The sequence below is a fragment of the Dunckerocampus dactyliophorus genome, chromosome 5 (genome assembly GCF_027744805.1).
Source record: "Dunckerocampus dactyliophorus isolate RoL2022-P2 chromosome 5, RoL_Ddac_1.1, whole genome shotgun sequence".
Taxonomy (NCBI): Eukaryota; Metazoa; Chordata; class Actinopteri; order Syngnathiformes; family Syngnathidae; genus Dunckerocampus; species Dunckerocampus dactyliophorus.
Genome location: NC_072823.1, coordinates 8,682,789 through 8,707,190, shown reverse-complemented (window position 1 = coordinate 8,707,190; position 24,402 = coordinate 8,682,789). Strand labels below are relative to the sequence as shown.

At 39.0% G+C, this 24,402-nt stretch overlaps 2 protein-coding genes across 6 annotated transcripts in view; both read right to left on the bottom strand.

Moving 5' to 3' along the window:
- The window catches only part of rassf7a (Ras association domain family member 7a), a 46,542-nt gene extending 38,567 nt beyond the window's left edge, over nucleotides 1–7,975 (bottom strand). The window contains exons 1-2 of one of the 2 annotated variants that reach the window (XM_054776615.1): nucleotides 7,849–7,975; nucleotides 3,713–3,823 (exon numbers count right to left, since the gene is read on the bottom strand). The gene's annotated coding sequence lies outside the window, so the exon portion shown is untranslated. Of the gene's footprint in view, nucleotides 1–3,712; nucleotides 3,978–7,848 lie in introns of those variants that run through there. The other variant, XM_054776616.1, reaches the window with a different exon arrangement.
- A 2,826-nt stretch (nucleotides 7,976–10,801) lies between these two features.
- lrrc56 (leucine rich repeat containing 56) lies at nucleotides 10,802–22,392 on the bottom strand. 4 transcript variants are annotated; one of them, XM_054776517.1, is made up of 11 exons: nucleotides 21,874–22,392; nucleotides 21,632–21,719; nucleotides 21,484–21,544; nucleotides 20,944–21,040; nucleotides 20,594–20,791; nucleotides 19,202–19,370; nucleotides 18,935–19,126; nucleotides 18,700–18,767; nucleotides 18,479–18,621; nucleotides 16,125–16,306; nucleotides 10,802–16,003 (listed from the first exon to the last, which is right to left on the bottom strand). In XM_054776517.1, exons 1-11 carry the CDS (start codon nucleotides 22,030–22,032, stop codon nucleotides 15,669–15,671), a joined length of 1,692 nt encoding a protein of 563 aa, XP_054632492.1. In that variant the 5' UTR covers nucleotides 22,033–22,392; the 3' UTR covers nucleotides 10,802–15,668. The 4 variants fall into 4 exon arrangements, 2 of the variants coding, with proteins under 2 accessions (XP_054632492.1, XP_054632493.1); XR_008570426.1 differs by lacking the exon at nucleotides 10,802–16,003 and having other exon boundaries at nucleotides 16,160–16,306; nucleotides 18,696–18,767; XR_008570427.1 differs by lacking the exons at nucleotides 10,802–16,003; nucleotides 16,125–16,306 and adding an exon at nucleotides 17,290–17,469 and having other exon boundaries at nucleotides 18,696–18,767.
- Nucleotides 22,393–24,402: the final 2,010 nt, after the last annotated feature.

Below are 24,402 nucleotides of genomic sequence, written 5' to 3'. Positions count from 1 at the left end.
TAAATCACACTACAAATTGCTCTATATCCATGTCAAATGATTAGTCCTAACCTAAAAGTATTTTGCACGCCCATTTTTTCCAATTTCATTTTTTATTAGGTGGAGTTTTATTGGGATTAAGAACCTGACTCTCAGAAGTTTGTTACAAAAGCCAAACAATATTGTTGGTCATGCTGTGTAATAAAAAAGTAAATTCAGCAATACTTTAGTTGCATTAGTTTTAATGCTTTGAAGAGCTATTTTCACAACCATATTTAATTCCACAAATTCATGTTTGTAACAAAAGCTTATAATTATTAAAAAAAAAATATAAACAAACAAACAAAAACGATCGGTACTGGATAGGATCGGATCGGCTCGGCAAGACTACAAAAAAAATCAGATCGGATCGGAAGCCCAAAAATGTGGATCGGGACATCCGTAGTTGCAATTAATTAAAAGTTGCATGACTTGAAATAAATAACATTTAACTGCTCATTATAGAGACATAATAACAAGACTGTGGCTTTGCCCTATGCATTTGATAAATGTATACATTATAAACTGATACTAGTATTGTAACGGACTGGGTTATTTTAGCATTGACAGTTATGAGCCAGTAATGTTATTCATGTTAGTGTATCTACAGTGTATTCTGAAGTCAGTGAAGGCACCTTTGGAATCACTTGGACTGACAATGACTTGTGATTGGTGGAAAAAAAGGAAGTGTAGTGTGCATTGCAAGGACGTTGCTTTGCAATTACAATGTCAAACTTGTGCATCGTTTTTGTTGTAGATTTCGGCTGATAGGAACCTATTATGGTTTGTCAGTAAACCTAAAAAGCAGCAGCGTTTCTGTGTCTTTGTTGAGACGCTACAGTGTCAACACACCATGCACTCCACCGTTTTAAGCTCTGCTATGACTTTCTCTTTGCACTTCCAGTATAGCACTCTGACTAAAGATAGACTTAGATTGCAGATGGCTTGTGTTTTATTTGTCTCATTCACGCCAAAGAAGATTAGATTAGATAGAGCTTTATTGATCCCCTGGGCATGTGCCCTCAGGGAAATTAAGGATTATTAAATTAGGAAAATTAAGTTCCACACAGCCAAGATGTTTCTGTACCAGTCAAAATATTGGAAGCTGCGTCTGATAGCCCGTTTATGTCACTGATTCGATTTTTGAATTCGACATTACATCGGATTTCACCAATTACATGTTTGTTCTAATTATCGTCAAGTGTAAAGTCTACTTGTAGTAGTAGTAAATACCAGTGAATATGCTGTGTCATCTAAATGCATGTATTGGAGTAAGTATTGGAAATATCTGAAGACAGATTTTTCAAAAGTTTTATGTACTGATGAGATGAGTGACTCTTGATGGACCAGAGGGACGGGCCTGTGGCTGCATCAGCAATGGGCAGAGAGCTCCACTCCAACTCAGACGCCAGCGAGGTGGAGGTGGGGTGCTGGTAATGGCTGGAATTATTCAAAGATTAACTGGTTGGGCCTTTTCAGGTTGAAGATGGACTCCAACTCAACTTCCGAACCTACTGCCACTTTTTCACACAGCAGTACAGGAAAAAGTCTTTCTTTCAAGAAGACCACGATTTTTATGCAGGACATTGCTCCATCTCATGCATCCAAGTACTCCAATGCGTGGCTAGCAAGTAAAGGTCTTAAAAAGGTCTTAAAAAATAATGACATGACCCCCTTGCTACCTGTGGGCCCTTAAATGTAAGATTTACAGTGAAGAAAAAAGGTACACCTCTCTGAACAGTGTGTGGGAGCTTTGGTTGCTGCTGCACAAAAAGTTGATGGTCAAATGATGAAGAAACTGACAGACTCCATGGATGGAAGACTTTTCCATGTTATTGAAAAGAAGGGTGGCTATATTGGTCACTCATTTATTTTTGGAAATGTCATAAATATTTATTTGTAAAGTTTGTGTTGTTGGTTTATCATTCTGACTTAAAAAATAAAGTAGTGAAAAGGGAATACTTTTGTTTTTCTTTGAGTTGCCTAATAATTCTGCACACTAACAGTTGCCTAACAATTGTGCACACAGCGATATTCTCAACAAAAGACAAAATCTCACTTTCACTTCCTTCAATATTCAAGTTTGAGGTTTATTAACATTTTGGATTGACCAAGAGCACTGTTACTGTTAAATAATAAAACTAACAATAATGCAAATTGCCTAATAATTGTGGACGCAGTGTATACAAAATATGACAGGATGGAGGTTTGACTACCTCAAGTTCTCAGGTTTTGGACAAGTGTGATGCTACAGTGTGAATGTCTGACGGAGCTTACGGACGTCCAAGGAATGCTCCGGTCGTTTGTGTGCATGCTCAGACACTTGAAAAATTAGGAGGTACCTTGTTTAGAACCCTGCTTTCTGATCAACAAGAAACAGCTGACAGATTCCATCAGAACACTACTCTTACTAGAATCAGTGCCTTTCAACACAGGCCTGCTTTATACAAGGGTCAAGTGTCCACAAACAGATTCTGGATGTATGATGAGCAGAAGCTCCTTCATGTCATCAGATAAAAGTGCACCTGAGGGGAAGGCAGGGAGTGTGCCACGTCATCAAGCATTGCCATAGAAACCAAAGACCAAAGCAACCACCTAGTTGGCAGAGCCCAAGAAGGGGAGTGGAGAAGGTACCACTTCAGGATGGTTACCATGCCAAAGAAATCCACTCCACCAAAGAAATCCACTCCAAGTGTTTTGATTCGCAAACACAACACACGAGGGGCGTGTACCATCAACAAACATAAGGAGCGATTTTAATTGTAATTTTAAATAATAAAACAACGTACTTTTACTTTGTGATCTCTTAATGGTATCTCATGTACTTTATTATGTTATTCATTTAGGTCAGGGCTGTCCAAAGCGCAGCTCGGGGGCGATTTGCAGCCCATGGTTTGTTTTTTAATGGCTTGCAGCACATTGTAAAAAAATAATTAAACAAAAAAATAGAAAAAAATAGAGCAAAAAGGGGCAAAGTAAATACAAAAGGCTGAAATGTTGATACTAATAACACAAATCTTTGTCTTTCATACGTATATATGTATAATGTTTTTAAGCCTTTAGGAACCTTTAAAAAATATTAATACAAATTTCACAGTGGCCTTGCGCATCCTTTGATTTTTCACTATGCAGACCTCAGTGGAAAATGTTTGGACACCCCTGATTTAGGTCAAGCTAAGTTTTAGAACTCTGTGCCATAGCAGAACAAATGGATTTGTCCCAAACACAAATGCCCTCACCCTTTAGGAATAAAATTGTTATCTTTATAATTACCGTGCACATTTTACATTTTACATCTTAAGTTTATTAGCACATCCAAAAGTCCAAAATAAGAATGTTGCACAGCTAGTTCAGTTGTTGCGCCATCCATCCATTTTCTATACCACTTATCCTACTAGGCTCGAGGGTATGCTGGAGCGCAGCAGTCTTCGGGTGAGAGGCAGGGTACTACCTGGACTGGTCGCCAGCCAATCACAGGGTACATAGTGTATGTTCTTCTGCCATCCCAATGCTTTTACAACTTTATTATATGAAGAAACAATACAATAAGTGGCCATTCATAAATAAAACAATACTTAACATGAGCTGGAAAACAACCCTGAGTTGTTTTCAGTTTACTGACATTTTAAACAGAAACAATATGTTTAACTACACAGGAAACCAAGCATAAGTGGCCCTTTATTATTTCACTCACCTTTCAGCCTGACTGTCTCCGGGAGTGTCTGCCTGGCGAAAAAGGAGAAGAGGAAGAGGAGGAAGAGACAAGTCTGCTACTGATGGTGTGCGCTACCTGATCCACCAGCGCCTGTGGAAGAGACAGACGGACATACTCACAGCAATGCAGAGGGGAGGGGAGCGGCTGCAGAGCAAAGTGAAGTAGTGCCGCCATTCCCCATCACCCTGGCAACCGACGCTCTTTCAAAGAAATCATCCAATAGCAAACACAGGCGATTGTTTTCAGACAAAAAGTCACATGACTCCTCCTACACCACTCCCCAAATTGCAGAGATGAGAAAGAAGGGGGGGAAAGACAAGCGTTGTGTTTGTGGGTGAAGAATGTAGACGAGGGGGGAAAAAAAAGGAAAACAAAAAAAAAAAAAGGATTATTGTTGAGAACTTACAAATGCTTGCACAGTGTGACACAAATAGTGCAGTTTTAGAATGAAATGAACCCAACAGTGAGTGCAGAATTAAAACATTTAAAGTTATGGGCGATGTACGTCTGCGTGCGTGTGTGTGTGTGTGTGTGTGTGTGTGTGTGTGTGCATGCGTACATGTGCTCTACTTTAAACCAATTCAAATAACATTGAATGTTAATGTACAAAGTATCAGATGTGCCCTGCTGCCATAAAATATACCAAAATGTGATGTTTTCGTGCAAGTTTTTTTTTTCATAAACTGAAACACAACAACTGATCATTTATTTTAATATGCAAATTGATTAGAAAATAACACCTTTTGATTTTTGCTTGTCACGCTGTTGTATCCCCTTTCAGGAGAATGACCCATTACTCAAACAGAGAACAGTCACCAACAGTAGATATGACCAATTTACTTATTTATGCATCTTTTATTGATAATGTTGTGGCAGCTAGGCATAAAATAGCGAGGTTTGCGGTGCTCAATTAAGCGTTTAAAGCCGACATTACTCACCACCAATAAGGGGCTGGCTCTTTTCTGTTATAGCTAATAACGTTGTGCCGTCCCGTGGGAGTGTCCCTTGTAATCCTGCTTCAAATGTGCGATGAGGTTGGTCGTATTAAACTTCCTCGGTTCTGTGCCATCACAGAAAACTCATGCATGACAAGTTTTGCACTTAGCTGCAATGTTTTTTTTTTACTTTTAACCAAAAATACTGCCACACAGCCAACATCACTCCTACTCCTTGCTACTTTAGCACATTTAGCACACGCTGTTGTTGTGAACACATGGGCTCCATCTGGCCACTGCTGGATAGAAGTGCTGGGGTGGAGTCTGGAATCGACTGCTTGTATCTTAGTGCTGATATGGGAGATTTTGGATGCAGGCCGATATCATCCAGTACTCATTTTAAGCTGATATGGGCCTGATATCCAATATCAATATTGCATCGGGACACCTCTAATACTAATGACAGTGCAGCATGGCTAACAACAGTGCAGTGTGAGTCCATAAGTAAAACAGCAGTGTTTAAATGTTGATATTTAAAAACTAGATTGCATGTTAGTATGAATGGAGATTTTTGTTTGTGCTATCTGTACAATTTTGGGGTGATGCAAATCACAAAGTCTTATTTCATCTAACATAATGCTAAATCACCTTAACAGCATTTCTGTGACTAGTGCATCTTGGCATATTCCCAGGGTTGTAAACTAAACAATTCCTATCAGAACACTGACGCGATGTACTGCACTTCCTCTGCAATATAATTGTGCACTTCACCACACATGAATCACCTCATAGCCAGTGCAGTATCGCACTTCAGCTTTAGCAGACGTATAGCAACTGAAGAGTACAATCACATCTTTGGATGAATGTGATAAGAAAGCAGACACATTTTGTAAAGGCAACAACTACCTGGCATTAACAAGAGAGTGTCATGCTGTTTTAAGGTGAAAAACTCATTCTACAAATATTACAAAAACATCTTCACTGTAATTCAATGCATCCCCAAAGCACTACGTCTATAAATGACCAAACCCATAGGGATGAAAAAGCTAATGGAATTAACTGAACTGGAACACAAATCCAGCATCTCAAAACACACAACTATCTCAGTCAACTTGACAAAAAAAGAAAGATAAATGAATAAATTCCTCGTAATGAAACATCTGCTGAAAACACACTCACGGGTGATCAATGCGTGAAGTGGGCAAGAAACCATGACAACAAGTCACAAAGGGTGAGTCACGAGCAGATGAGAAACGTGGGAAGTAATAACAAAAATAATGATAAAGGCAAATACAAGAGCCAAAGGCACACAAGTGTGAGACAGAAACAAATGCATGTACCTTTTGACAATAACACACATCCAAATGCAGTTGGTAGCAGTGATGTACTTATTAGTGCAATGCGACTTTAGACAGTTTTCAATGTGAATACAATTCATGTGAATTTAACGTGCCCCAATACGTCAGTAAAACAAGCCACTGAAACTCATTTCAAGGGCATGAATATTAAAAAGATATCAGCAAATCTATTTCTTTCCACACACCTCATTGTGTCTATTAAGCTTTTGTGGGTGAATTTGATACTGAAATATTACAAAGTTATGTAACCATCAGCGGCTGCTTCTCTATCAAACTGGGGATGAAAGATTTCTCTAAGGGCCTAAAATGATGTGTTCCCTTTTGGTGCCACGTCATGTCATGTCATTGGTCACAACATTAGGCACAGTTGCATGATCTAATTCACTGGTTCGCAATCATTTTTCAGTCAGGTACCACTAACCACAGAAAAGCATGTTTGGTTGAATAAAGTATGTATAAAAAGATGTAATGCTGCAGCATCAGTGTCTTATTACCACAACAGTGTTCATCTGTAGGGGTTCATCTGTGAAATATCTGGAAATTAAAAGACCTATTTATAACTTCAAATGTAAACAAAAGGAATAATTAACTGCCAGCAGCACCCATGTGTATTCATGTATAACTATGTTAGCATACTAAACAAATAACCAGAGCGGGTTTGAGAAGACAAAACGGCGAGAGGACGGCAAAAAGTATATTGCCTCATTGATGAAGCTCTCAAGATTCTTCACGGTGTCGGTAGAAAAAATATCAACGAGACGGTGATAACTACCGAGGACTGTGAGCCAAGTTCCAGTCGTTTACCGGATGCTGAGTTTGGTGCTGCAACACCTCATGTGTGAAGCCCAGTGAGAAGTTACAGCAACAATTAGGACCTTCTTTCTTTGATATTTATGCAATGAAAAACATGGACAGCAATATGGATGGACTTCGACAAGTCATTATACATTATACATGTATATATACATTATACATTATGTATTTGTACAAATATAAAAAAAAAAACTCAATTTGACTTCTGTCCCATGGAAGGCATGGAAGTGGGGAGAAAGCGATAGTTTGTTTATGCCTGTGAAAGACCGAAACAGGCAGAATTTATGCTCCAAGACAGAGGTGTTCATGTGTGTGTTGGGGGGGGGACTAATGGTAGGTATGTGAATGGTAATTATTTAGACATACATATTTTGAAGCACTCTACACTTTAGTTGCTTCACAGTATTCATGTCTAAATAATATCTCTCGCACATGAACACCCCCTCTCCCTTTGAACACAAACTCTCCCTGTTTCTGTCTCACACACATAAACATAAGTCATCTTTGCATATATATATACTGTATGTACCCCCATTTGAGAACCACAAATCTAATGAGCCTCAAATCAAACAAGTGCATATCAAAACGTGCATATTCTTTTCTATGAACATAATAATGCTGGTTTTGACTGCCATTTTCACATTGCTTGTTAAGTTATTATTGTGCTTTGTAGTTGTGTAGTTGTCTTCTGCACCACATCATCTTGAGTGCTGCTTCTAATATTTTGGTGACCTCGTTTAGCATCCTGAGAATTAGCACAGTTAAACATGTGAAATAGGTTAAACAAACACCGAATGCAATTACAGTCAAATGTTAAATCAACACAATAAAAGTACAAGCCCTCTTGCCTCGCCGCGGGTAGGCAAATGAGTTCGTTTAAAGTTTTTTCAGATTATCTTGAGTCAGCAGGTGCACCACTTGTTGAAAGACTCGGCAATGAGCGAAAAAGAAACGTTTGTGTAGTATTTCACGCAACACAAAATGTGGAACAAAACTAAACATAACTTACATAGGTCGTCTAGCAGCGGTGGAGCTTTGTGAAACACAATTAAGACGCTAACAGACGACATTTGTCATCCGACTGTCCATTGTTGTCAAACCATTTCGGTAAAATAACACCTCCGGTTAATATTTCAAAATAAAAGCCCCCTGGTGATGGTAACGATAAATGTTTTACTTTATTTCGAATATCACTTTCACAAGTCAACACGTCGGAAACAGTAAGGAAGAAGCCAATCTTACTCAGTCCAACTCTTTTTCCGAGTCCTAGCAGTTCATAATAGTTTCACTTCCTGTGTTTAAGTAGGTCATTTATTACCGCTTTATAATATGGAAATAAAGTGTGATAGAAGGGTTAAGAAGTAGTAGTATGAAGAAATAAAAACTGACAAGGAAATACAATAAAAACATAAAAACTGACAAACATTCGATGAGTACATAACTACAGAGTATATTAACACATCAAACTGTTATAAACATTGTAAATAAGTAAATAAATACAGCATATGTGATAATTATTGAATGAGGTACTAATTCAGCATAAATATTAGACGCTATATTAGTTGAATAATAAATTCATTCAAGATAAATATCTATGTGAGACACAATGGTTCAAAGCATCCATTCAACACCATATGGTTGCACTGTTTCTTAACCTGACCTAACTTGAGTTTTCAAGCTTTAGTAAGACTTGAAAAATTATGACTGTAAAGTTCCACACATTATAAGAACCTGTGACCTTCAGTGTGTGACGTAGGAAACAATTAAAAGTTACTTCAACAAAACCTTGAGATGTTTTTTACATTGCTGGGGTACCTTGAATAGATTTTACATACAACTCAGTTTCGAGACTATACTGTATACAGCTATAACCAAAGTAATAAAACTGTTATTAAATAATTATGTCATGACTTTCATTATTTGATTTATTTAACATTTTCTAGTGGTGAATGTTTTCTCATACAATGTGTTTTTCCCTTAGGATTCTGTCTTATTTGCAGCAGTACAATGTATATTAAGATTCGCCGGGTTGTAACTCTGCACACAATGCAGCTCGGTCTCATTTGAAAAAAATAAAATTCTGTTCTTTCTGTGATGTTTTCATACTTACTTGCAATAGTGTCAAATGAAAATAAAGTCTTCAGTGTCCGTCATTTCACAACTGTCAACGGAATGTTCTTCCTGAATAGATCTGGTGGTCTTGCATTAAGGACTGTACAAACAGTATTTGCAGAACTTGTCTAAACTCATACTGGCGGTATTTCCAGGTATTCCAAGGTACAGTTCCTGAAGAAAAGTGACTCATCTAAAGTTAAAACGACATGTCTTAAGGTGAAAAAACATTCCATCCGTGTCTATGGTATGAAGAATGTGTGCATACAGTACTGTATTTCATTCACGCTATTTAGTTCAGTGTAGTTATGAAGAGGATTGCATTAGTTTATTGTTTAGTTACACTCAGATTTAATATACATTTGTTTTTTAAGGTATCATAGAAGACTAGTTAAGTACAGTACATCCATGAGCACAAGAATAGGATAATGACCAATAATAAAGAGTATAGTCAACCGTACTACAATCAAATAATATGATTAAAATCCTTTGCTTGTAGGATTGGATAATGTATAACTACAAATAATATTAGGTGGGTTGTAAAATATTACTGAAATAAATAATGACCTTAATGTGTACAGGTGAAATACACTTAATTGCCATGGCGTTAGGCACAGCTTTATTATCATTAATATTTGTTTTTATTTAGTCATTTAGTTTCAGCCTAAGGGTTCAAAAGCAAAATAAGTAGGAACAATGCACCAATGCAATACAGAATAGGTGTCAATTTGTTTTTGTTTTTTTACACAGAGGGCCACATATAGATATATATGTACAGATATACATACAGTATATATATATATATATATATATACATACAGTATATATATATATATATATATATATATATATATATATATATATAAATGGTCAGAGCACTTGGGGAAAAAATGCAGGACAAGTTTCCAACAGGTTCTCCAAAACATCAAAGACTGACCCAAAAAATGTAGGATTATTTTGGTGTGAGGCACAATATGGGGGGGGGAAAATGTGGCGCTTGGCAGAAGTCTGCGCTCTGAGTGCTTCTCCAGTTATTACTGTTATCTAATAAGCTTTCTTATAAATAAATCATTACTAAATAATAAATAATTTAGAATATGCTAAGGTCAATAAAAAACGCACTGCAGGCCGAAAATCGCCCCTGGACGATACTTTGGACACCCCTGCAACATAGCGGTTTAGATACTTCGGGAAAATATCTACTGGTTGTTATGCTATTGTTTTTTTATCATCGACCCATTTCATATTTCAGATACATACCTCAAGTGACACGTTAAAAACTACTACTTTCATTCCACTGTAATTTCTCTCTTTTGGGACTTGAAGGACTGTCCCTGAAAACTTGCCATAACCAAGTATAGGCAAACCAATTGCGATGGAAGAGTTGGTAGAAGCTGAAAATGAAAAACAGCCCACATTATGTAAGAACTTGTCATGGCTGAATGGTGACGAGCCAACACACGTTCAAGCACTCCAAGCATTCCTGTGCCTGACATGTTCACGTGGAAAGACTCTCAGGGATTTACAGCCAGCTCCATGTTTTTGGATCATTACTCATGCATCCTGGTAATATGGACGATGACAATTGCTTGAAAAATTGTTGACCCCGGAAAGACATTTCCAATCATCTTACAAAACACAGCACAGCTAGTTTTATTTAGAAGGATTACCTCACATCATATGGCTTTGATGATGTCAGAATGTGAGCTTGTCCTGTTGCAATACAATGATATCACAGCTATGATGCAATCAATCATGCTACACTGGGAGAATTCCATGGGTGTTTAATTGAGTGTGTATCGTATTAAAAAAAAGACAGCCTATATAGTAACTAGAAGAACTTCGCCTCAATGAGATTTCCCTCAGAAAGAAGACACAACCAATCATGTTACAGGACAAGGTTAGGTTAGCAAATTATTTCTTCATGATTATTTTTAAAAAGCATTTTGCAAGGCAGTTATGTGGATGTGTGAAAATAAATGGGAACTTGTGCATCCGTCTTGCCAAACTTCAACGTTATCAACTTATGGTCTGTGAAAGATTATCTAATCAAGAGCTGCAGCAATTAATCAACAACTATTTTGGTATTCTATTAATCGTTTTTTTATTTAAAACTGGAAATACCTGTATCCTCTCAAATGTGAACATTGTTTAATTTCCTTAGTCATCCATGAAAGCAGACGGATTATCCCTGTGTATTGGGCACAAGATATTCACGCACATCAGCTTTGACTTTTTTGACTGACATTTCGCCTCTCTTCTGATATGTTGCGGAACAAAGCCTAAATTTGATTAATCAACTAAGAAAATCATTCTTAGTTGAAGCCCTAATCGGCCCCAATCAGTCAGTCCAATCAGTCAATTACCAAAGATTATCAGAACTAGAACTATGAGAGCCTAGACAGTGTCCTTATACAGTATGTATTTATTATATTTCAACATGCATGTCAAACAATACTTTTAACTGCCTTCCCAATGACAAACACACTGAAAACCCACAAAAAATACATACACCTGTACAAAATTTAAAAAAAATAATTTGGAAATTCATAATAACAAAAAGCATACGTTAAGGGTGTCACGAGACACTCAGATCACAAGACAAAGATGATACGATACACAAGATTGGGTCTACAAGAACTAGAGACAAGATTTTAACATTACTTTTAAGAAAAGTACAATAAAAAAATATATGACAACATATTGCAATCTACTAATTTCATTTCTACTACGTTACACTCCCCTGCACTCTCTGTGTATGCTCCCGGCCCCGCCTCCACCCACCGAGACAAAAACACTGTATGACTGACAAAAGGGCTCATTCTGTTCTATGGTACAGGCACGCATGCACATGGCAATATATTGAAGCCGGCAAAATGATCCAGTTGATTTTCATTTACTGTGTGATTAATTTATTATCATGCCAGGCCAAGTGCCCACAAGAAATCTGAACGAAAAATCTTGTCACGTTTCAATCTCGCAAGGTCTTGTGACATGAGATCTTGTGACACCCCTAGTATATCTACAATACGGGACAACTACAAATGAAATCAAATAAATGCATCTATCTGGTGGTGTGAAAAACAACTATGTGCAGAATAAGATCAGACTTGTATTACTATTTTTTCTTGCTGAGCAAATGCTGACAAATTAATTTCACTGCCCACAGCAGTAGTGTATGGACTGAATTGAAACTGAATGTGCAAGATGAGACATTGTTGTATTTTCTTTTGTTTTCAAGGTTGAAAACACAACCACCCTGGAGTATACCCCCAGTCACAAGAAACTGTGCTTACTACTCTCTAAGAATACTAGAAAAACATTGCAAGGTTTTCTGCAATCCATCGCTGTTGGCTTTGAGGAAACCAAACTAAGTTGCCGTCCAGCCCAGCAGAGTGTCTGCCGATTGAATTGCAAGTCTAACAACAAACCTGTGAAGCAAGCTGCCTTGCAACCGGTCTCCTTGACCCCTCATATATCCCAACTCCAACATACCTCCCAAGAAAAAAGCACGCATCCACCAAGGACGACTACTCAGAAGAGTACCGGTCGAGAGTATAGGACATATCAACAAAGTATCCGTCCATCGATACACAGGCCTCCCAAACACACACAGGGATCTTTTCCACAAGCGATCTCCATTGGCCCAAAAATAACCAAACTGGATGTTAGTCCCCATCTGCGTAGTATCCCCCCACCAATCAACAAGAATGCTAGAGGCACTCAACAAGTTGTACTTCAAACCATTTCATTGGACTTTCAGAAAGCCAAACCGAATCTACCTCTCTATCAACAGAGCATCAGCCCAACAAGGATACACACTCAGAAAAAAAACAAGGAGTGTATTTCATTTGAGAAGAGTATCCGTCAACTAATCCACAAGGATGCTAGACATCCTGCCCAAGATATTCCAAAATCCATCCCCTTTGTCTCTCATACAACTTGCGTGCAGTCCAGGCCCCATCAGCAGAAGAAAACTAACCTAGAATCCAAACACAATCAACAGAGTATCCGTCCACCACTCCGCAAGGATGCTAGACACAATCATCAAGAAATCTCCAAGGGCCTGCAGATCACCCGGCTAGATTGTTCCAATAGGCAAAGTATCCGCCCAACCCACAGGCATGATAGAGACACTCGGCAAGCTGTCGTACAACCCATCACCTTGATCTCTGATATAACCCAACAGCGGTGTAACTGCCATCAGCATGGTGTCCGCCGACCAATCGACAAACATGCTCGCGATACTAATCAAGACATTCTACAAGCCATCTCCATGGGTCTTCAGATAAATGAAGTGATATATAGCACATTCCACACATCAGTCTCAAAGGATACTTGTGATATGGGCAGTCATTTGACCCAAGTAGAATATAATCCTAATCCAAAGAATATTAATCAAATCCGCAGGAGCACAAAACACACTCAGGCAGTTGACCCACAACCTATTTCAATGTGTCTTCAGATAACCCCACTCTAGTCTAGTCTGCAATGTCTACAGTCACCAATTCACATGGAGGCTAGACTTCCTAAACTGTCCAATTCAGCACGGACCTTCAGAAAACCCAACCAAATTGGGGTACCCCTGCCTCCGTCAGCAGCATAACCACTATCATTCTGCAAGACCTCCTTGGTGCTAGGAAGACTGACACTGGCTCCCAACACATTCTTAGACTTGTAGTTTCACGTGAAGAATTGGGACTACACTGGACTAAACTCAAGTGAGAGGTTACCTGTCTGAGCTCTTGTAAATTGCAGATCAAATTGGATTTCCCTTCTTTATATAAACAAGGGTCGTGTAAAGATACAAAAGAGGATTCGGAGAGCTGCCTGAATTCCAACTGGTGTTACGACAATGTAATGATAACAAAAGAGGTTTGATGTACCTGGGGTCAAAAGGTCCACTGAGTAGTAACTAATTAGAAACAACTCTTGGACTGCTACACCTGTCATCTGAAACAGTTTTCAACTGAAATAAAAGTTTTGATATTTTAATTTGTGATACTATATTAATAACTATTTGTGACATGGTCGTCTCCTGTGCAGCTGCCTACACTGTACCTGATGAGAGTATGAGTGAGATTAAATAAAAATATCTAGTGTCCCTGAGAAGCCCACTGAGTTTTAAACCTTGCGACTCTGACACCAGGTAAGAGACAAAATTAACATTTGAAACAGGAGTAAAATGGGACATGAAATAGACCTTCATTTCCATCTTTTCAGTATATTCATGCTTAAAATGTACTCTTGTTCGCTTTTTAAGAATCGTGTACCTAAGCCGGAGTAAGGCAGCAATGGGAAGGTTTTTCAGGGGGAGCTAAAAACCAACCTCACAGTCACTGCTCCTCTGCTGTCACCAGTTCACAGTTCGACGCCAGATTCTCTTTGTCGGCCAAGTGTCGGCCAAGAGAAGAGAAGAATGCAGATTTACCCTGAACACAACTTGAAATTCTGCAGATTAAAAGAAACTCACTATTGTGCGCCAATGGGATCCAATATATTAAAAGCCACTGGAATGAGCAGGATAGGGCCTCACATGGTGGAGTTTTGGGGGTGAATATACTGTATTCCTAGAAGTTAAGCTGTCATGGGGTATACAGTATTGTAGCATCTCCCAGTGCATGTTTGGTTTTAGGTGATGGGCCAGATAAAGAGTCAAAACTCATATGGACAAGACAACATCAACAAACTAGGTCATATGATCATGGGAGACAGGGGTGTCACTCTGGCACCAAGCCTGGTGGAAGGTTTCCAAAACCTGGTAGTCGGGCCTTCAAAGACCAGGCCAAACTGAGCTACACAGGTTCACCCCACTGTAGACTAACACACACAGGATAACCTACAGTGCTGGACAGCAGTTGATGTGATTTTTTTTTTTTTTTTTTTTTACGGGCCCAGAATTCCTAGCGGCACTTCTGCGTACATGCAAAGCACTTACACTAATTTGCTTTCATTTACACAAGCACAGGCTTGCAAGACGAACAAACCACTGACAGTTCCAATGTCATATGCATGTTTTCAAACATGATTTATGATCTGTCTTATCTAGGTGGGCCTGTGGGCACATTTGACTACAAACAAGCTGAAAGTGAAACTTAAATCTCTCGTTTCATTGACAAATTCTTACATTTCCTCCATTACAATAGCCTGAATTAAGTTTGTGCTATAATTTAGGCAACAAGACATTGGGTTTTCTGTCTGCCCCCTGATTATACTGTACGTCCATGTCTTTATGGCGCTCTCTTTTAGATCGCTCTCTAGGACCAGGTTGTCTGCGCAATGTTTAGACATAGTGCCCTCATGTGGCATTATAAAGTTATTACAGCATGAGTCGCCATTATGTCAGAGAAATCACATCCAGACTAAGGTTATATTTACCTTGCACTTCATCTTGAAATGATATTTCACATTAATAAATGGATTAGATAGAACACACAGCTAGTCGTAAAATGCAATATTTCAAGTGACAAAGGCAGACAAAACAACAAAACTGAGGGGAGATGTCATGTTAAGACTAGTCAAAATTACATGTCTGTCTTGCCAACATTACATTATTGTGTATACCATACAACCTGAGTCTGATTCTGCAGGGGAGTCCGAACATTGTATTAGTATTTAACTTTAAACTTACAAACCTCAGTCTAAACAATATACTAGGAAACACTTTCACAATGGAACTGAATAATGCTTTACCATGAATCCGTGAACCGTCAGGCCTCACAGGCTACTGACTTTACATGGGTGTGTGATGCGTGTAGATGATAGCGGTTGGAGCTTTTTAATCCTTGTCACCTGCTGGATGCTCTTGGTTGGCAGGTCTGTGCGTGCAGGTTTTGTAACCTCTACAATCTTGTGCCCTTCGCTGGATGAATGAAGAATGTGTACTGAATTGGCCTGGTTAATTCGAAGCCTCTGTGCACGGATTCCTGTGGGCCTCTTATTACCAGAGGCTGGTTTTGAATTTAGGAGCTTAGGAGGAGGGCAAGGCCAATGTGTGACGTCAGAGGACAAGGACGGTTGATCCACATCATGTAAATTGAGTTTAAACTGGTCTGAAAAATATATGAAAAAACAGGCATTTGAAATGCATTTTACAGCTTGGTATTGTAAAAAGTGCTGCCACTTATAGTTTCTTCAAGTTGCCACATTTTATCATTTTTTGAGCGTATTTACCTGAACAAATGGGCTGAAAAGACGAATCGGTGCTGGTGCCGACACTGTCCTCACTTTGTTCTTCATCATAACTGCTCACACTATCAAAACCTTCCCCTTCATCATCATTGTTGTCTTCCTCGTCGCCATGCTGAACAACCAGTACCTGTGGTAACCTGTCATTCCGTATTTCTTCGAGTCGCCTGGAAGACAAAGTATTAGCATGTGTGTGCAGGGAAAGGCAGTTAATATAACACTATATACTTTTAAATGACACATACACTCTTCATCAAAAGCATTAAACCAGTTGAAAAATTGTAAGAATTTACATTTTGCACTGGTGGATCTTAAGGAGGTTCTAAGTGGAGCTTCAAAATGCAAAACGAAGAAATGGGAGTGTGACAAAAAAAGTGAGTAAGCAATTTATTGCAAAGAAGCAAAGTGAAATCAGCTGATCACAAAAAATTTATTTATTTTAAAAGAGCACATCCTTTAAAAGCCAAAATCTTGGCAAAAATGGATTCAGTGTCATTATCTGTCAGGTGTTCACTCACACCGTCATGATCTCTTGATGGCAAAAGCAAAACAGCTTTCTATCTTTGAACCTGACCGGACTGTTAGCTGTATAAGCAAGACCTCTCGCAGCACCATTGCTGCTGAGGTTGTACGCAGTAAGACTTAGATCCTAACGGTTATGAAACAAAAAGGTCAAGTGGTAGAGCTGAAAAAAATTCACCGGTCCTGAGTCAGAGGGTCCGATTGGCTGTCCGTCAAGACATGGGACGATCCTCGGACCAAATGAAGGTTGTTACTGGTGCCAAGTACAATCCAATAACCATTCTACGGCTTTTTCCTTCAATGGAACAATGGAGCTGTTCGAACCGCGATATAGCGAGGGGCGACTGTATATAGCGTTACCGTCAATTTAGTGGTGAAATAGGTTTTGTGGATCTAAGTGGGTTTAATTTGAACGGGCCCAAATGACTCTTTTGATGCTAGTGGTTGCAGACTCCTGTTATAGACAGATTCCAGCCAGGGAATCCTTAAATCATCTTTATTGTGTGCGTCTGTGTGTGTGTGTGTGTGTGCATTCAAGAAAAAAATCTCGTAGCAAAGTATGAAGGTAGTGTCTGTTATAATAGGATTGTAATGTAAAGGTCCTGAGTTAACACAGGTTGCAGAGGGAAGGGTTTAAGGGAGACACATGACAGGTATTGAGCCATGCCAGTGCGTGTAATGATGATTGTACCTGCTGCTGAAGTCTACAATATAAAGTTACGTTTTCAACAAACCAGAGTAAAACAGCGTCCGCGTGGCCCTTCCGTTCCCTCACGTCCTCCCTCCACACGTCTCTGTGTTCGCCAGTCTTCAATGAAGGTAAATGTGATGTTAAACGTTCATTTATCCATTTCATTCGTCATTTACAGAGTGTGTGCAGTCGTCCCTCGCTACATTGCGGTTCGAAGATCGCTCCCTCACTCTATCGCAGTTTTTTGAAAATTAATTAATGAATGAATCAATCAATGGCTGCTGTTTTGTGGCTGACTATGGACTATTAGTCCAAAAATATTGAAAGACAAGTTGTATGTAGTATTCAAGTCACTAGGTGCCAGTAAATGTTACATTGATGAGACATGACGTTCCATTACATTACATTGGACATGTCCAACGTGAAAGAAAATAGTGAAAGAAAGTTCTCCTCCCATTCTGTGTGGAAGTGATACGTTTCTGGTTTCTTACTTTGTCTTTCTTCTCCACTCCGTTTGAAACACTTTTGTCAGATTACAATAAATAAATTGGAGGCAAACTTGTTAGCTCGGTAGCATGCTCTGTTTAAAGTGGCAGCCGTCTCTTGTGTCCCTGCAGTGATCCCATAGCCTGTGCATTACAGTTGAGCAATGTGTTGTAAACAAAGAATAATAGGAGTGTAAAGGTAACTATAGGGGTGTTATTTTATGTCTCCAGGGCTCTAAAAATGGTAACTATTTAGAAAGTAATAAACAGGTTTTCTAGGCTCTAACTACAAAAATGTTCTATTTGTTAATATTGAATCCTACTTGACATAAATTCACTCATCACGGGTGGGTCTGGGCCCATTTACCCACTATAATCAAGGGACGACTGTAGTTTGCATTATTTTTCTCATATAAACTCTTATTATTCTCTATAAAATGTGTTTTGTGTTCATGTTTCTAGGTGTCTGGAACTGATTAAATCGGATTTCTATTATTTCCTGTGGAAATACTTTTACATTTTATTTTTTGTCTGACCTTTTGGAATTAATTAATGATGAAAATCGAGGTTCCACCGTATAGATGTATATAGCTACTGTATATAAGCTACAATGGTCTAAGAAAAAAATTCAAGTCTTGTACCTGCTATGTTTCTCCCTCCAAGCTCTGAGTTCAGCAAAAACATCACCAGACTGTTTTCCATCATGGTCTTCTGGGTCATACATGTGCTCAGGCACATGGATGGTCAGGTCACGGGGGGTAAAGGTTGACACACATGGTGCTGTCTGTGAGAAAAAACAGACTAGATCTTTAAAGGATCTAATTCAATGAAAAAGGTCCATTTCTCTCATCACGTTACCTACTCTCAACTTTTCACGTCTCGCTCGTAAAGCCTTGACAGGGTTTCCACAGAACAGGATCTTGCCAGCTCCTTGGCAGAATAAAAAGATACACATTTCCATTTATCTGATTTATGACTCAATAGAGAATTCTCTTTTTCTTTCTTTTGTTAAGAGCATTTGTCATTGTTGGCAATAGTAAGAACAAGCGGACAAAGAAAAGCAGACGCTATTACAGGTAACCATCAAGACATTCAACCGTGTGTGAGGATGCTGCTGTCCTCTTCAACTTCAGCAAAGTCTGAATCTGCAGAACCGGGTGTGGACACAGGAGACCCAGATGAGGTTGCTGTCAGGGGCCTGGAGCCAGCAGTGCTCGCTGATGAGAGGGGCCGGATGCTGTAGGCAGGGCGCCTAGCAGAACCGGTTCGGCTGTATGGACGTGCATCCTCTGCACAGAAAAAAATATTGAAGCGAAACCACTCTATAACAGTTGCGTCTACGTACAACATAAACATATATGTACTCTCTTCTGTAGCCGCCGGATAATAGTCCCTGATGCAGTTTCGCAGAATGGACCAGTCTTCCCACATGGTGTCGCCGGAGCCTGGTTTTCCATCCTGCACTCTTGCATTGTCAAGGTAATGCAGCTGAGGGACCAACTCCCTCACTGAATCCCAATAGCTATAGTCAGTCTGATCAGGAAAGCAAAGGACAGCAGGAAGGAGTAATTAATGTGACAAATAAGGGTTGACAAGAAAGAACAGGAGAAAACTACTGTGCATCAGCTGGATATAAAGTTAGCTGCAGAACTGATTTAGATCGTCACATCAAATCAGATGCAATTTCCCACAGATGCAGTACTTGAAAAATAGAAAAACTGGAAGGCTGGAAGGAAAAAGATGGAGAAAGTGAGGTTTAGTGGCGAGGAAGTGAGCAGCTGTGTGTTTGTGTGCTCAAAAAGAGAGTTTGGCAAGCCCAGAAACCAAACCAAACAAAGCGCGAGCCTAATGCATATTCCACTCAGCCTCTCCCTTCATTGCCCCAGTTTCCTAATTAATTCTCTGCTGGTGAGCATAAATAAACTCTTACTGGCCCAAAGTTCCCACTCTGTTGTAAATGAGCAGTGGAATCCATGCATCTTATGTACATCCACTAACATGTCATTAAAGATACTAAAGAGACAACTTTATCACACCACTTAAAATTAACAATTCATTTGTACCAGGCAGTCAGAGGTTTTGGTTGCTTTACTTCCCTCCATAATAAAGTAATTACTTTGATCATCACAAAAAATAAATAAATAAATAAATAAAAGGCTTGTCATGTGCAAAAAATATTTCAGGTATGTTCTTTTTGCAAGACTCAGGCAACATTATTCAAATTAAATGGCTGCCAGCTATTATTGCTTTAGACTCATGGGAGCTAAAAGCAAATCTAATTTTAAAAGATTTTCCAATTTCTCCAAATCCTTCCCGGTCTTGACGGCAGAGCTTGGACACACTCCTCCGTCGCCTGGCAGCACCTCACCTTCCTGGTGAAACACACGTGTGTCCAAAGAGTGCCGCAGGGGCCATCTATGGAACGTGGCTCATTGCAGAAATAAAATACACAAAAACCCGACAAAATTGGAAAAATAGAGCAAAAGGGCATAATGTAACTAGAAAACGCTGGCTTTGACAGACAAATTGCCTTTGGGAAAATACAGTCATGGAAAAAATTATTAGACCACCCCTTGTTTCTTCAGTTTCTTGTTAATTTTACTGCCTGATACAACTAAAAGTACCTTTGTTTGGACAAATATAACAATGACAACAAAAATAGCTCATAATAGTTAATTTTTTTTGGCAAACACAAAGAAGATGGAAAGAGAAAGCCAGCCGTTCTATGAAAATCTTTAAACATTAAATGTACCTACCTGTGCGGTCGTGGGGTTTGGTCGCACACACACAGGGTTTCCCTCCAGGGTGAGGGTCTGTAGTTTGCCACACAACCCAAGATATTGAACCTGCACAAGGTCATCCACATCATTTCCTTCTAGATCTAACACTTGCAGGTTCTCCAGCATGCCAACCTGACTCAGGTCAGAGACTTTGTTAAAGGCCATGTACAGTTCCTGAATGGGAAAAAAGAAAAGGACACAGTGTATCGGAGAGACGCCTAGGAAAAGATGTTGTGAGACACATTTTTAATTAAACAAGGAAAGTCAAGGACTTGAAATGCTGATGACCGCAATGATGATAATAATTGATAATCGATTAACTCTACCCTGAGAGAGGCAAGAGATGAAAGGCCATCTAGGTCTTGTAGGCAGCAACAAGACATCCACAGCACCTGCAATTGTGATAGGGTGGTTCCCAGATCTCTAGAGATAAAACAAGACAAATAAACTGGTACAAATAAAAATTGGACATCTTAATGTTGCACTGAATTCTCATTGTTAGTTTTATTTAATCTACGATACAGCAACTACATTTAGAATGGAGCAACATTTTTAGCATAGTGTCAACAAAAAGTGTCAGCAACCCTGCTGTATGGGAAAGGGTTATGGGAACCTTTTGCATTAGGAAATGTTTTCTATGTTGCTCGATATGTTTCATTTTTTTAAACCACTTCCTCTCAGAAGGAGTGACTTTAACATGTCAAACCATTTATCCCCAATTTATCCCCATCATTGCTCTGAGGTACGTTGCTGTTTTCTCATTATAAAATGCTGAATGTCAAGGAAACTATTTGTCTCAGTTAATGAAAGTCATTTTAAGTACATGTAATAATCCAAATAATGTTATGTAATTTTTTTTTACTCACCGTACTGACAGGATGACACTATTGTTCATGTTGAGCAGCACCAGCCTGGGCAAAGAAGTACCTAAAAGATGTTCATATAAGTTATTTGACTAAGACATTCATGAGTCATACTGTTGTGTTTTATACCCTGTTGTGCTATGTAGCTCACCAAAGTTACACAGGCTGGTTTCTTGAGTGTTCACACAGATTTCCAGCGAGGTCACCTGAGTGAGATCTTTTGTTCCACACAGCAGTTCCTGTCAATGGCAGAAAATGAGTACAACAGTATATCTACAATATATATATATAATACAGTGAAACCAGTTAACCTTAAAAAAGAAAATGCTATGCACATAAACTATCCACCTTAAACGTTTGAAGGCAAATATAAAAACATTGGCCCCTACTTACCAGCTTCTCCTCGGAGAGACAAAGCTGCACTGTTGGTTCAGTCTCATCCCGGACGCTTCTGGCAGGATCTGGGTTGATGGGGCCTAATTCATCCATCTCAATGATCTGCACCCGACCAGAACCAGGCCGAACATCCCGTTTTACAGATGTACGATCCATGAAATTAAGGCGTTACAAAAACGCGTTTCGCTTTGTTCCCAAGACTTTTAGCTTTGCCTTGTAAATAAGGCAATTGAGCCATGTTTTCAACTCTACGAACGTTCCACAGTGCGGTCAAATGTTTGCTTCACAACTGCAAATAACTTCCTGGATACGGCACGTGCGGGAGTCTAGTTGCATTTTGGGAAATGTAGGTGACTTGTGCCAGTGGGCTTTAGAAGTGACCGATCACAATACAGCATATGTTATGGCCGCGTGTTTAAAAATACAACAGCTCTGCTATGCATGTCCGTTTAGTAATCATGATTGATGTGCAACAAAAATCATCATGGTATTGTTTATTTGTTTCAGATATGCTAAACAAATTACATTAGGAACATTACATGGTTGTTGATTTACTTATGTATGGAAAGAAGTAGGAAGAAGCAGATCTTATTTAATCCGACGTCTTCTCCATGTGTATTAACGATAATTCATTCACACCATAACTTCTGCATGTTGACACTTACAGTGCTTTACTTGCTTGCATGTTTCCATTTACATTTTGTTCACTTTCTGAGAAGACAGTGTTAAAATATCAAGAAGCAAATAGGAGTTACAATAATGACACTATAAATATTGCAATGTTAAGGAAAATTAATCAATAACACATTTTTAAAAAATAGGAATAGAATGTTAACACTAAATAGGAATAGGTTAGGTTAGAATTAAATAAACATAAATAAAAGTCAATAAAAAAATAAATAAAAACATTGAGGATATTGACTTCCAGCTTTGTAAATTAGGTCTTTAATTTCCTTGTAGTCGAGATGATCTGACTCGTCTGATCTTGACAACAAGTGCTTTGGCTTCCGCTGGTCCTCCATTTAGCTTGACGTAGTTTTGCTGTTGGCGCTCCAAGTGCCTTGAATTTGAAGCATACTTATCAAACAAATACCTCCTGTTTCAGAAACAAATACAGCATGTTTTACACATACAAAGGAACATATTTTTGCAATTACAAAAAAATATCCTTCAAGTATACAAAAAATACAAAAAACATCCTTCAAGCACAAAAAACAATTCTACAACTAAGTAAAACTGTCACGTTACGATTGTCACTAATCTTCCCCATTGCAGTTCCACACACAAATGCACTCTGATATACTATGTGCAAGCAGAAAGAGAACAAAAAATCATAAGTGAAAAATGAGGACCTGTAACATCCTCTTGGCATTGATTTATATCACCAAGATGTCTGTCACAAGAAAGTCAATCGATCATAGTTAAACATTAGCAAAGGAAAGCATGTAGGAGACAGCTGGAGTCGAATCCGTGACTCAAAATTTTAAGAAAAAAAGTGAGTCTTTATATGTGGTCTCCATCAACACTATACAGTGAGTTTATTCCAGTAGTGACATGTGTTCTGGTCATTCTACCTGCATTAGTGACACTTGCAACCATGCCCCCAAATACGCATACACACTCAGTTCATCACGTATCATATAGTTTCACGTATGACCATTAATAGAAATAACATTGTGCTGGCGGCTTTAAGTTGAATCAACAGCATCACTTGCTGTTGTGGTGTGAAAATTACAGGCTGTTTCTCAGAAAGTTTACTGGCTTCAGTGTGTAAAACAGAGTGAATTTGTGTGTGAAACTGCAAGGTGGAAGATTGGTGACAAAAGTCATGTGACAGCGGTAAGATTGTGACTAGCGATGCTCCGATGGATTGGCCACCAATTAGTATCAGCCAATTTCCGTAAAAAAACATGTGATCGGTATATGCCGGTAAATGCCGATCACAAAAAAACAATCGCCGTGCGGCCGCGACATGACGACTCATGTCATGACAAGACAAACATGACATGAATGTGCATGTGTGCTGTCACATAGGGTTCCCAACACCGTATTGAGCCTACAAGGAAGCACTTTGTCCTGTATTGCCGTGAGAATCAACATTATTCTGTAAAACCTCAATGGTTTCAGCTTGACAGCTTGACACAGGCTACGCCAATCGATGCCAGTGTGTCTGATCACTCCCTTGGCAAACCTATTGGTGTTCGACTTCTCTTGCATCTTTCTTTACACGCTTTTACTAGCTGGTCACGGCCGCAGCTAGCTAGCTAGCTAGAATTATCCGCCTCGCTTCTTGTCCAAATGTGACTTTTTACCACAATGACATTTTGTTTTTAAAACAAACAAGCAATGCGGTTAGTTTGGAGCTCCTTTTCGTCCCACGGGGAAGTGGATATTACGTCGATCGGGTACGTACTAGCTTTTTCAAGTGTCTATTGTTGTCATTTTGTTTGTGTTTTTGTTTAATGAACATTACCTATTTGCCAGGGCCCCTTGGATTTGTCTAATGGCGGCCCTGGCCAATAGCAC

Coding starts and splice junctions, on each gene's coding strand:
- lrrc56 (XM_054776517.1), bottom strand. CDS start 22,032: ATGGATCGTACATCTGTAAAACGGGATGTTCGGCCTGGTTCTGGTCGG. Junction 21,041..21,483: donor AGTGTCATCCTGTCAGTACG/GTGAGTAAAAAA, acceptor TTTTATCTCTAG/AGATCTGGGAACCACCCTAT. Junction 16,004..16,124: donor TTTTCAGCCCATTTGTTCAG/GTAAATACGCTC, acceptor TATATTTTTCAG/ACCAGTTTAAACTCAATTTA.